At 32.6% G+C, this 12,114-nt stretch overlaps 1 protein-coding gene across 1 annotated transcript in view; it reads left to right on the top strand.

Moving 5' to 3' along the window:
* Positions 1-9,591, top strand: part of LOC137394361 (cysteine-rich motor neuron 1 protein-like) — a 39,364-nt gene extending 29,773 nt beyond the window's left edge. Inside the window, exons 11-17 of the mRNA XM_068081072.1 lie at positions 4,875-5,015; positions 5,228-5,368; positions 5,648-5,794; positions 6,408-6,506; positions 7,173-7,262; positions 7,475-7,554; positions 9,538-9,591. Of these exons, the coding sequence (XP_067937173.1) occupies positions 4,875-5,015; positions 5,228-5,368; positions 5,648-5,794; positions 6,408-6,506; positions 7,173-7,262; positions 7,475-7,554; positions 9,538-9,591 (752 nt within the window). The remainder of the gene's footprint in view (positions 1-4,874; positions 5,016-5,227; positions 5,369-5,647; positions 5,795-6,407; positions 6,507-7,172; positions 7,263-7,474; positions 7,555-9,537) is intronic.
* The last annotated feature ends 2,523 nt before the right edge of the window (positions 9,592-12,114 follow it).

Raw genomic sequence — 12,114 nt, 5'->3', positions numbered from 1 at the left:
TAAATATACTAAAAACAAAACTTCTGTAGGTAAGTATAGTTACTAAGGTTAACATACTAGTTTGTAACTAGCTTGGAATATGTGCAACACTTATATAAAAATCAGACCATTTTGACCATGGGATGTTTGCATTATATAATAACAATAGTTTCTATATTCTTACAATTTTTTTCACCATGCCATGTACACTTTAGAACAGGTCCAGTCGTATACTGAAGGTACGCTCTACGTCTGTCTCAAAGGCAAGGACTCCCCATCATGTACTGCACACAATGCATCGAGGGAAGTTCTTACCTGGTCATTGGTAAAATCAAGTACATGGACCACTCTGCCTTGAAAGCAGGATAGTACTTTAACATCTCCTGTTTCTGCAGGACTTTCTTTGGAAATATCTACCAAAACATCAAATATCTACATGATTTTTGGTTCTTTCCCGCATCTGCCAGAGCAGCTAGACACGGTCTAGCTAAGATAATTTTGTAACTTATATTGATTTAATCTAGATTAAAAGTTTATGGCATGTCTGTTTCGAAGGTAACAACTTTCACAGAATGAACTGCAAGTAGTTCATTGTAATGTTATAATTTTTGCAGATGATAACGACTAAATACACTCAAGTTACTTAGATATAACAATGGTACACTATGACACAATGACAGCAGTACATATTGGTTCTTCTTGAGAAAAATCGGCACTTACAAGAGTACGTGTTATATGTAAACTATTGATATTGTAGGAAACCAGCAAATGCTGGATAGCTGAATAAAAATGTTCCATTCTATAAATATTTCTCATGATTTGCTGATCAATATAAATGAACTTTGGTCAACCACGTGAATAGTATTAACATGGACCAGTGCTGGTCATTGTCTTTTCTATAAGATTACCTACATATTGATGAGTAGCCATCATAGGTATAATCCTTCCAAGTCCTGGATATGGTTATAGTTTACCTTTTTTATATACAAACAGGATATTGTAAAACTGTCAATTCTCTCATAAATTAACAAATAAAATTCTTCATTGCATTTGTTCATCTCGAACAATTACTCTTCTCTAGCATTGATGTAACACACATTTGATATATATTAATAATGTTTGTATATACACCCAAATCGATATGTGGTATCTAATCCAACCCCGTCATATATAAATATATATATGCAAACATCCACTGGTAAAAACCGGCAACATTTTATATAAGCACTGTACATATTGAAAATTAAAAACAAATTATTATGTTACCCTCAGTAACCATAGTTACCTATACAAACTTTATAGTATTTAGTATTCAAGATAAACAAAAGCAATGAAGAAATTTATATTTTAGTTAATAAAAAGGATGACAGTTTTACAATATCCTACATGTATTGAAAGAGGTAAACTATTGCCATACCCAGAACTCGGAAGGATTATATCCATGATGGCTACTCATTATTATTTAGTTAATCTTATAGATAAGACAATGACCAGCATTGATCCATGTTAATACTATTTACTTGGTAGACCAAAGTTCATTTACATTGGTAAGAAAATCATGAGAAATATCCATAGACTTACCTATTTTATTCAGTTACAAGGTAACTGCTGAAATCATATAATACCAGTGTTATATGTGTAACAGGTATTCCTCTAAGTGCTTACTTTGCTCTAAGAGAACCAAAATGTGCTGCTGTCATCGCATGTCTAATGATTCATAGACAGACGCCTCTTGTAGCAACAGTAAATACTAACTTTAAACAAAGTGTTAAACAAGGTAGCGAGAAAATTGGTCATGTGTGTCTTTGTCGTTTTGATTGTCTCACTATAGCTATGACTTTAGTATTTTGATCACACTTCCACACTCTTTCTCTTGTTAGAAACTTTTGATTTAAGGAGTTATCATATTCGATATACTGTATCTACATGCTAATTATTTTAACAATACGCCCACACGTTACGATGCCCCTGTTAAAAATAGTGTTGTGTACAGTTCAATTATTATCTATGGAGTCAAGGTCAATTCTTCTTATTCAGACATTTATGGGAAGAGCTTCGACAGTCTCTCCGTTCAGTCAGACAAAAACAGTGTGATATATCATTTTTACATTTGCACTATTATCGATTGTGTAGTTGTTTTTGTAGTGTTTTGTGTAGTTGAAATAAATTAAGTGGAAACATAAACACAACTGTGAAGGTTTTCAACTTTGACCAAACAGCTGTAATTCTCAAACTTCATATCGTAAATAAATTATTTCATGCAGGTCAAATAAATTAAAAAAATAAAACAGTTATGAAAAGGTTTAGATGTGAAATAATTAGCAAGTAATAGCTAAACTAAGTCTGCTTAGCTATAATTACAATAGAATAGTTATTGTTAATGATAAAATAATTAAAAATTGAAAAAAAAAACAAAATAAAAGTCGCGAATATGCTAAATTAACAATAAAATATCTTACGTAGTGGTGGGCGTGTATAAAAAAAGGTTACTGTTCCACTAGAAGCTTTCCATCAAGACTTTGAATACGACAAAACTGGTAATAATAAGGTCTTTGCATCTAAAGTTGCTTTGTAATTAACATACAACAACATTCGCCTTCTCATTTTCAGACTACATACCATGAGAAAAGTGTTATGGGTAGATTGAAGACTTTTAAAAAAAAACAACTGTAAGGGTTTTTATTAATAGGCCATTTCACGAATTATTTCTTTATTGTTACCCTTTAGCTATACGATACCGTTTTAATTTTTTATTAAGGTTTTTTAAACATTCAAAAACACTAAATTAAAGATTACCGTTTAGTCGTGTAATATTTGTTTCAGAATGCAGTTGTTAGATCTCTGAAAGAAATATAGAAACAGGTATATTTTTACGCAAAGTTTTGACTAGAATTAAACTGTAACTTACAAAAAACTGGCGACATCACAGAAAATTATGTGGCTATATGAGGATTAATAAATAATGATTCATTTACCAAAAATACATCTATAGACATAAATACAGATCTGCAAATGTTCAGCGTGTTTCAGCTCGTATTTTTATATCTCAATCTTATTCTTCTAATACCATAACTTTTATAAATCTAATAATTCTCCATCTTTTCTCAGTTACAGTTTATAAATGATTATAGTTAGAATCTAGGATATGCCGGTATCAACACTGGTCATTGTTCATTTTATAAGATTAACTACATATTAATAGCCATCATGGATGTAATCCTTCCATGTCCGGATTATTGCTATAGTCTATATTTTCATATCCACACGGGATATTGTAGGACCGTCTCATTGGATGCCAAAATACTAAATATTCTCCCTTTAAATCTCTCATTTTACTTAAGGAGTTACTTTGTTCTGGCTGTGATCTAATTACTTTTCCTGTAAATGATATGTAGCTATGTATTTTATATCTAACCTTTTGATGAATATAACTTAATTGATGTGTACTAACATAATAGCCATCTGGGTGCATACCCAAGCACACAATACCTGTTTTCATTAGGTCGAAACTTAATAATGTTGGCTGACACCAGAAAGCTGTCTTTAAAGTTACCTTTCAACTACATCAGTGTACATCAGGGATATAAATGTACATATTGTATTATTCATGCCCTAGATTTCTGGTTGGTTAACTCGCATTTCTTTAACAAGCCACCATTTTTAGCAACAACATAACACAATGTTTCGAATTTATTGTTTGTCAAGCAACTTTTTTTTGGAAACAAATTTTTATATTGTTGGTCCATGCTCACATTAAACTTAAAAGCATTTTAAAACTGAGATTTTCTACAATATTTGGCTACAACCAATTCTTACTTAGATAAAAGAGTGTGAATAAATGCAATTAATACATAAATATATAAAATGTTCAGGGTTACTTTCACCGACTAGTATTAATGGGCTTTTAAAGCAAGTGATAAGAGTAAAATATATACCATTTTATGCTGGTTGTTAATAGTCACCTGGAAGCTCTATAGTCTGCAGTGTTACTGCTCTGCTGTTTCACATCTATATTAGATTTTCATGTTGTGTTTACTATCACACCTGTAATATATAAAAAAAGTTGATTATATACTGTAGATAAAATGATTCATCTCTCCTAAATATTAATCCTGATGAATTGTACTAACATGTTATTATTTTAAACATCAGTAAGTATTAGTGAATCGAACTCGGATAGTAAACTATTCGAGAGATGAACAAAAGTTTACATAATATTAGTTTGCTTTAAACTAACAAGGATACTGGTCAGATATTCTACCTATATGGTACAAGGTAAGTAACTTCTATGCATAAGAATATCAATAAAAATATATATAAACTAGACACGCGGATAAGGGTTGAAATACTTCCTAGGGCAATCATCTTATATACAGACACAATGGGTTTATTAAATCTTGTAACGCATACAATCAAGGCAGGAATATTTAATAGTAATAAATATACATTCAATATAGAGAGGATTAGTGATTAATAATTGGCTGTCATCAGGGAGTACGTGAAAATCATGCATTACAATCCATATTGCTAATCTACTGGTTGCTATGGTAACACACGCAGTGTGTTTGTATATATAAAAGCAGCTGAAAGTTATGTCTGTACACAGTCTTAGATTCGCTCTATAGTTGATAACATGCATTATTTTGTTCTCCTCATATTACTTGTTGTCTCCATCGGTTACAGTGGCGCAAGTAAGATATATTTACTGTATTACTCTTTTCCACTGATATTGTCTATCAATATTTTTCATATCAATATTTTACCTACTACATCTGTTGTTTAAGAACACATTCAGATTGTTATTACCTCACAGCTATTTCACCTAATATAACATGTAGTACAATATTTGAATTAGAAGTAAATACTGTATTCATGAGATTGTTAAACTGTTTTAGCGAATCCATTTGGTCCGTTTAATGGAGACTTGAGACGTTGTCCATTTACTCAAGATTGCGATATCACACTCTGTCCGTTTGGGGCTCAAACAGATAGATTTGGTTGTCCTTTTCAAGGGTGCCCATGCACACAAAACCCTAGTGAGTACACAGTGGTTTATTTGCTTTACTCATTTTGGTTTTTGTATATTATATGCATATTCTGGCTTTTGCTTTGTTTGATAATTACTTTTAAAATAAACATTAAATGAGGCATAATGTTCAATTTGGTAGTAAAATTAACTGGGTGAAATTTTACTAAATCATTACATACACCTTAGTTATATAATCAATAACTTATTAATCAATTTTAGCGAATCAAGTTGGTTCGTTTAATGGAGACTTGAGACGTTGCCCATTCGCTCAAGATTGTGATATTACACGCTGTCCATTTGGAACACAGACAGATAGATTCGGTTGTCCTCTTCAAGGATGCCCGTGTGGACCTGGTTTTAGTGAGTACAGCTTTACATTGTGTTTACTCTAATATTATATACTATGTTCAAACTTTTATAAAATTTTATGAATAAAATTTTTGTTATGTTATTTTACAAAGTTGCAACAACTTTTTATTTTATACATAGCTTTGCAAATGATTTAGACTGACATTAACTAGCATCTTCAATGGACATTTACAAGCTTTTCCAGACCTGTCATACTTTTGCTACTCATTGATCTTTTTTACGGCTTCCCTAAATCTTTCTCGTTTTTGTTACCTTCTGATATTTTTACAGCTCCACCAGACCTGTCATGCGTTTGTGTAACAGCTCCATGTAACTGCCCTGTAAGCTGTCCGAGATTATCCTGTCCTGTAAACTGTGCGGCAGGGAATGGTTGGGTGATCGGTCCTGATGGTTGCAACACGTGTCAGTGCAGACCTGGTGAGCTATTCACGTATTATAACGTTAAGACAATAATGAAGTTTATTATCCATCTACATCGAGTGGATTTGGTGTGTATGTATTATACTGTTTTTAGATCACAGAGTATAATACAGAGTTCCATGTCTTTTGTAGATTTTAGTGATAGTGATCATATACATTTACTGTAAATCTTTTGCGCAGTTCATATGTATTTACCGTATATATTCTACATATATCATATATCACGCTTCAAAAGTTAAGCTTGTTGAAAAAGTGATGACCACAGGAAATTTTAGACCTAATTAAACATTTAAATTTCAGGACCACTCTCTATCTGCCCAGCATTAGCATGTCCCGCAAACCTTCGTTGTCCAAATGGGTTTACAGCGGATGTAAATGGATGTCCTACCTGCCAATGTAGTGAGTATACTGTTTTAGCTGCGGTAGTAATGAACAACTTTTCACTTACAATTAAGAATATAATAATCACAGAAATTCTATCCATTCTCTTAGCAGTAACATAACCTGCAGAACGAGTAACCATGGTTACAGACAAACAAACATCACTAAACTTATTCAAATTCCCTGTTAGATGACACTCTCTTCAAGTGTTTTATGTCCGTTATTTTAGGACCATCTCCTGTCTGCCCAGTTCTGGTGTGTCCAGTAAACGTTCAATGTTCCAACGGTTTTGCACTTGACCAAACTGGATGTCCAACTTGCCAATGCAGTGAGTATGCTCCTATCATAGAGTTATCTTGCTAATAAATAATACCTAAATGTAGCCAATTCTTATTACTCAATTTCATTTATAAAGTGGGAGTTTTGATCTTATTCGAATCTTAAACATTGTATTGTTTAAATCCTACTTACTTTGCTAACATATATTGTACGAAGACTGTCATTTTCAAATTTACTCTAAACTAAATAAGTTCAATAACATTTTTGTCATCATATTATTGTTCTTAATATTTTTATTCTCTCATCATTATTAAAACTCACCTGTTTCATCAAAGTAAAGAAGAAGTATTGTATTATTAAGAAGTGATCTACTTTCATAGCAAACACTCCTAATTTTTATAAGCATATAAAGTTTACAGACTATAAACCTAATATAATTTTAGTTTCATGGCCTGTGGTCCTTATTTACAACATTATATAATCTGTTATTAGTAAAATTAACTGAGTCTACCGAATGTCTCTTATTGTCATCATGTCAGTCACGACTAATTTTATTGAGTTAATTTGATTAATAACGTAGAGTATTGTCTTCTCTTGACATCTTAATGTTTTTAATACAGAATATCATTTTGTCTATATACAATATGTAAATGTACATTTGGAGGTGTTTTCTAAATGGGCTGTTATTTTCTTATGTTTTATGCACTGATTGCAGACCCAACTGCCTGTCCTTTGGTGAGATGTACTGGTCCATGCCCTCTTGGTTTCCACAGTGACCTAAATGGCTGCCAAACCTGCACTTGCAGTGAGTGTCTATTAGATCTTTTCATAGACTTTATATAAGACTGTTGTTATGTGCCATTACATGTCAAGGAACAGTTTAGGGGACAAAGTATGAGAGAAGACAAATCTTACTATACTGTATGATATACAGACTCTTAAATCTTGTTGATCTTATGTATTACCAACAATGTAGTCATAAGTTGTCCGCTAAATGTTTACCAATCTTTGTTTTAGTTCAAGGAATCAATCAGTGGAACGCTTGGGGACCATGGTCTAGCTGTTTTGGTACATGCGGGACCAGAACCAGAAACTGTGTAGGTAATGGCTGTCTTGGTACAGATTTTCAAAGAAGGACATGCAGAAACAGGAGATGTTAAGGTAATATTCTCTATTCTGAGGAAATTTTTGAGAAAAAAAACAAATTTTTGTGGTAATTTTTGGGTACATTAACATCATAATATAATACCCTAGGACACTTATATTTTGCTAGTATTTAGTTTCGTGAGTAGCTCGCAGACTAAAATTTCGGAGCAACTTAATTTCGCAGCTCTGATGAGTGCGAAAATATAGTGATGTAAAAATAAATGCAGTGGAACAAACATAATTAGATTCCTCAGGTTCAGTTCACCGATAAAAAAAAATTTCAATTTGCGACTAGTTTGTAATTGTGAACCGCAGGTAGAATGGTGTGGGCAAGGTCGATAATGCAATTTGATCGCTTGCTGCCATTTGTTTCTTGGACTATCAACAGGCCCGTTTTCACTGGGGCAGCTAGCTGGCCGGCTGAGCCGCCCCAACTTTTTGGGAATTTTTTATGGTAAGTGTAGTCCAACTCGGATAACTCGCCCTCAGATAAAATGTAACATTCCATCTCAAACACAAGGTCAACTCAAACGGATTTGTTTGGTCAGTTCCAACGCAATGATAAATTCCTTCAGATAACTCGACCTCAACATCATTTATTCGAAAAGTTATTTGCCCAACGGCCATGGACGCGGTTTTTATCGCTGTGGAATATCACTTCATTCCAAGCCATAGAGACAAATATCAACTTCTAGTAGTTCTTAGGCATCATTATTATCATCATCAGAAGCAAAATATTTTTGTTAACGACTTTTATATAGGTTTGCAGAAGATTAAGTTTTATCAAACACCCGCTCGGCCATATCCCATCGAAAACGTAAAAGCCTCCGAATGAACTTAAAATAAAATCCGCAAAATTGATCTTTGTTAAAACGCTCAAAAGAAAAAGATGTCTTTTTCTGAGCATTTTAACTGCGGTCATGTTTTGCCTATTTTAATTTAAAAACGTCTCGTTAGTCACATCACTTAAAACAAAACAAATCTCAAAAAATTACAAGCTATTGAAGAGGTGTCACTGGTTAATCCAAACCTTTCCAGAGCCATGCTGCTTGTGTAGTACTGCCAGTGTCAGTGCATGTGTCTTATTTTCTTTCAACACGGTGCTCACTGCATTGATTGATGTCCCCAGCAAACGATAATCTACTAATTCGTGTGCATTGACATCAAATTCCTATCATTATAAATCATTCTTAATGGGAAAATAATCATAATTAATTGCAAAATAATAACGTAATAAATTTTGATAGTCAAATTACTTTGTTGGTTTATATTTTAACGATGCTATAGTGGTCGTTAAAAACGTTAAAATAAATGTCGTTATAAAATTCCATTCTACAGTATCAATGAACAAAGCTATTTAGTTTCGCTTTTTCGCTCGTTTGTTATGATAGTTTAGTTTCGCACATGAAACTTTCGCGAGAGGATGACACCGCGAAAACGCGAAAGTTAGATGCTGCAAATACATAAGTGTCCTAGGGTATATCAGAAGTCAGCTATATCTTCTTTTAATTGTCGAGTCACCGCCATGAAAAATACTTACGCTGTGTTACTGAACATTCTTGTGTTTATGATTTTGAACACATCTATATATATTTCAAATTTCTAAGCCAACATTCTCTTATTTTGATCATATCAAATGATGAACAAGTTAGACTAAGATTAATTATTATTTTGTTGCCGATTGCCATATTCAAAGAGACTGTCACTCTGCATCATTAATCTCTGTTCGCTTTTGGTGTGCTTAGTTAAAGCAACTTGTCAAGCTATCTTAATTTTATCTAGCCTGTGGTACCAATGTTATTTAACTTGAACACAGAAATTTTAATTTAATACAGAAGCGTAGCCAATAGCAGAAAATTTATTTATTTATGGCATTACCTTTCTAAACAGACATGCTCATGAAAATTGCATTATGTTGTGGGTTAATTTTGCAGGTTCAAAAAGCTTTACCTCTTCAAAATTGCCTTCCAATGAAGATTCAAGGCTAAAGGCCTCATCATTAGTGTGGAGTTTTCGTTATGCAATGAACTGTTTTTGTTGAGTTTCAATGATTTTCATGCTTTCTTTATTCATATACAAGAGATGGCCAGTCATATTTATGAAATATACAGAAATATGCTGCAGTTCGCAGACCTTATCAATTTTTTGTTAACTGATGTTGGTTGCATGTTGTTAGTTGTTTTCTCCTGTTTTTTGACAATACAACGCCAGGTCTTTAAATTCAGCTGTTTTTAATTTTATAGTAAATTTGGTAACTTAGATGCATTAAAACCCATTCAGGACTAATTAGTTATTGGTTGACTGCTCCCCCAGCCCAATTAATTTTTCACTAGCCTTACAATTAAAATAGAGCTACACAAAATTGAGTATAACTAGAGTTCTTTTCAAAATAATCTTGATTTGTTTTTTGCAGCTTAACAAAGACATTCCAGGCTACAATGTGATATAAATTTTTGTGCACCTTTACAAATTCTACTGACCACAATTTCTAATAATTCTGTGAACTTTTATTTTATCAAAATTGTTTTTCATGTTTCGTAACAGCTCACAAGCAGTTTTTTGATACTGACATTGTTGGACCTATGTTAGATTGATAGCAAACTTTATCAGCAGCAAATAAAAAAAAGATTTCTCAATTCCGAGCAATAGAACAAGTGTTACTAGCTTCTAACCAACACTACGTCACTGACAGTTTTATCAATTATATAATCAAACAATTTGTTAATTTATATTGAAATGCATTGCAGAGGTTATTATGAATATATTATGCATAAAAAATACTCAAGTTACCAGCTAACAGACAATCAATTACCAGCAAAAAAATAGGTGTAAAAATGCAGTAAAATATATTGTAAAAAATACAGTAAAAATGAAAATGCATGAAAACGAAACAATATATACATGTATAATAAGGGTGAGTTCATTAAAAAATTATGACACGGTGAGAGTTATTTGATGCCAACTACACATGCATATTTGCTGCCATTATAAGTTAGTTGATGCAGTATTCATCAGATATTGGTGTTGAAGCCCTAGGCTCATCATCAACGGCATCATCACTCACAAGCCCTTGACTGTCTTCACCTTCATGTAGCAAATATGATACAGCCTAAAAAAATTGTGCTTTAGTAGCTTTTCAGGGTAAATACCTGATAACAAATTGAAAATAAGTAGTCTACTGCAGCTAACAATTGGTAATACAAATTGCAAATATTTTTTGATACTGTAAATATAAACACAAAAAGTCATGAAGATGATTACTGTGGTAAGTGTCCCCTATCGACCTATATTAGAGCCTAGTGGTTGGGGCTAGTTTATAGTAGATGTTGAGGTTGAGGACTATATGCTTGACTAATTGTGGGTTGAACAATTGGATATAAATGAAATAAGAAATTTTTATTATCTTGTAGTTCTACAAGGAAATCATAAAACTATTATTTATTATGGGGTTATAGAGTGATGAGTTCATGCTGCAAAAAGATCTAAATTTTATTGGATTGAAAATGTTATAATCATGTGTATCATGAAAAAAATCCATATCTTACACTGTTAGAATAAAGTTTGTTAGAAATTCACAAGAAAATTTTCGGCTTTTTATCGTTTTTTTTTCGGTAAAATTCTATAAATAGCCACATAAAACTTACCTTCTTCCATCAGAAAATTCTCATTTTCTTCTTGAACATTACTTTTGTTGCTATTTTTTTCCCTGAGCTGATTACCACATCTAATTCACTTAAAAATTTTGCCATCGTTCGGATAAACCTTTTCCAAAATGGCGATCATCAAATTTCCAAAACAGTTGATATCTATCACATAATTTGTTAGTTAAAACTTTCTTGTCCAATCACATATTTGGTATCAAAATGATGCCCAGACTCTTAAACTTCGTTTGGTGAATGAATAAAACCGATGTACCTAAACAGCTAAGCAATAGAGCAAATCAAAGTTTAACCCGAGTACTTCGGGAATGGGCCCTGGAGAGCACAACTCTTCCCGAGGTATTCGGGAACAGTCCTGAGTGGGTTAAACTACACACATTCTCCAACCAGTGTAAACTCAATCAACCAGTAGATCTACCAACCTGGATGGGGAGCCAAAGCTACTAGCTGCAAAACTAATACTATATATACTTCATTGAGCTCTAAACATATTTATTACCAAATGGTTATATAGATGAGTCAGGATGTCAACTCACGTGTATTTATCACACAGTCTTAACACCGGTTGCACTTTGGAGACTCTGAAAATGAGTAAAGTCAATCTTTATCCATCCTAGTGAAAAGTTACTTAGAAAAATAAGAGTGGTCTTATTATAGCTGTCAAATGAGCTGAAATTGAAAAAAACAACTTCTAATGCTAAGAAAACTTACATATTCATTGATTGAATTTAAATGGCAAATTATTAAGATAACAAGCCTTTGATGTTAGGCGGCTTTCAAGTTTATTCAGTGAGATATTCCTACGTGTCAGTGCATAAAGTACTCTGTGTCAATAATTTTGATCATGTCAGA

This window comes from Watersipora subatra, chromosome 4, assembly GCF_963576615.1.
Source record: "Watersipora subatra chromosome 4, tzWatSuba1.1, whole genome shotgun sequence".
NCBI lineage: Eukaryota > Metazoa > Bryozoa > Gymnolaemata > Cheilostomatida > Watersiporidae > Watersipora > Watersipora subatra.
This window is presented reverse-complemented; position numbering and strand designations above follow the sequence as displayed.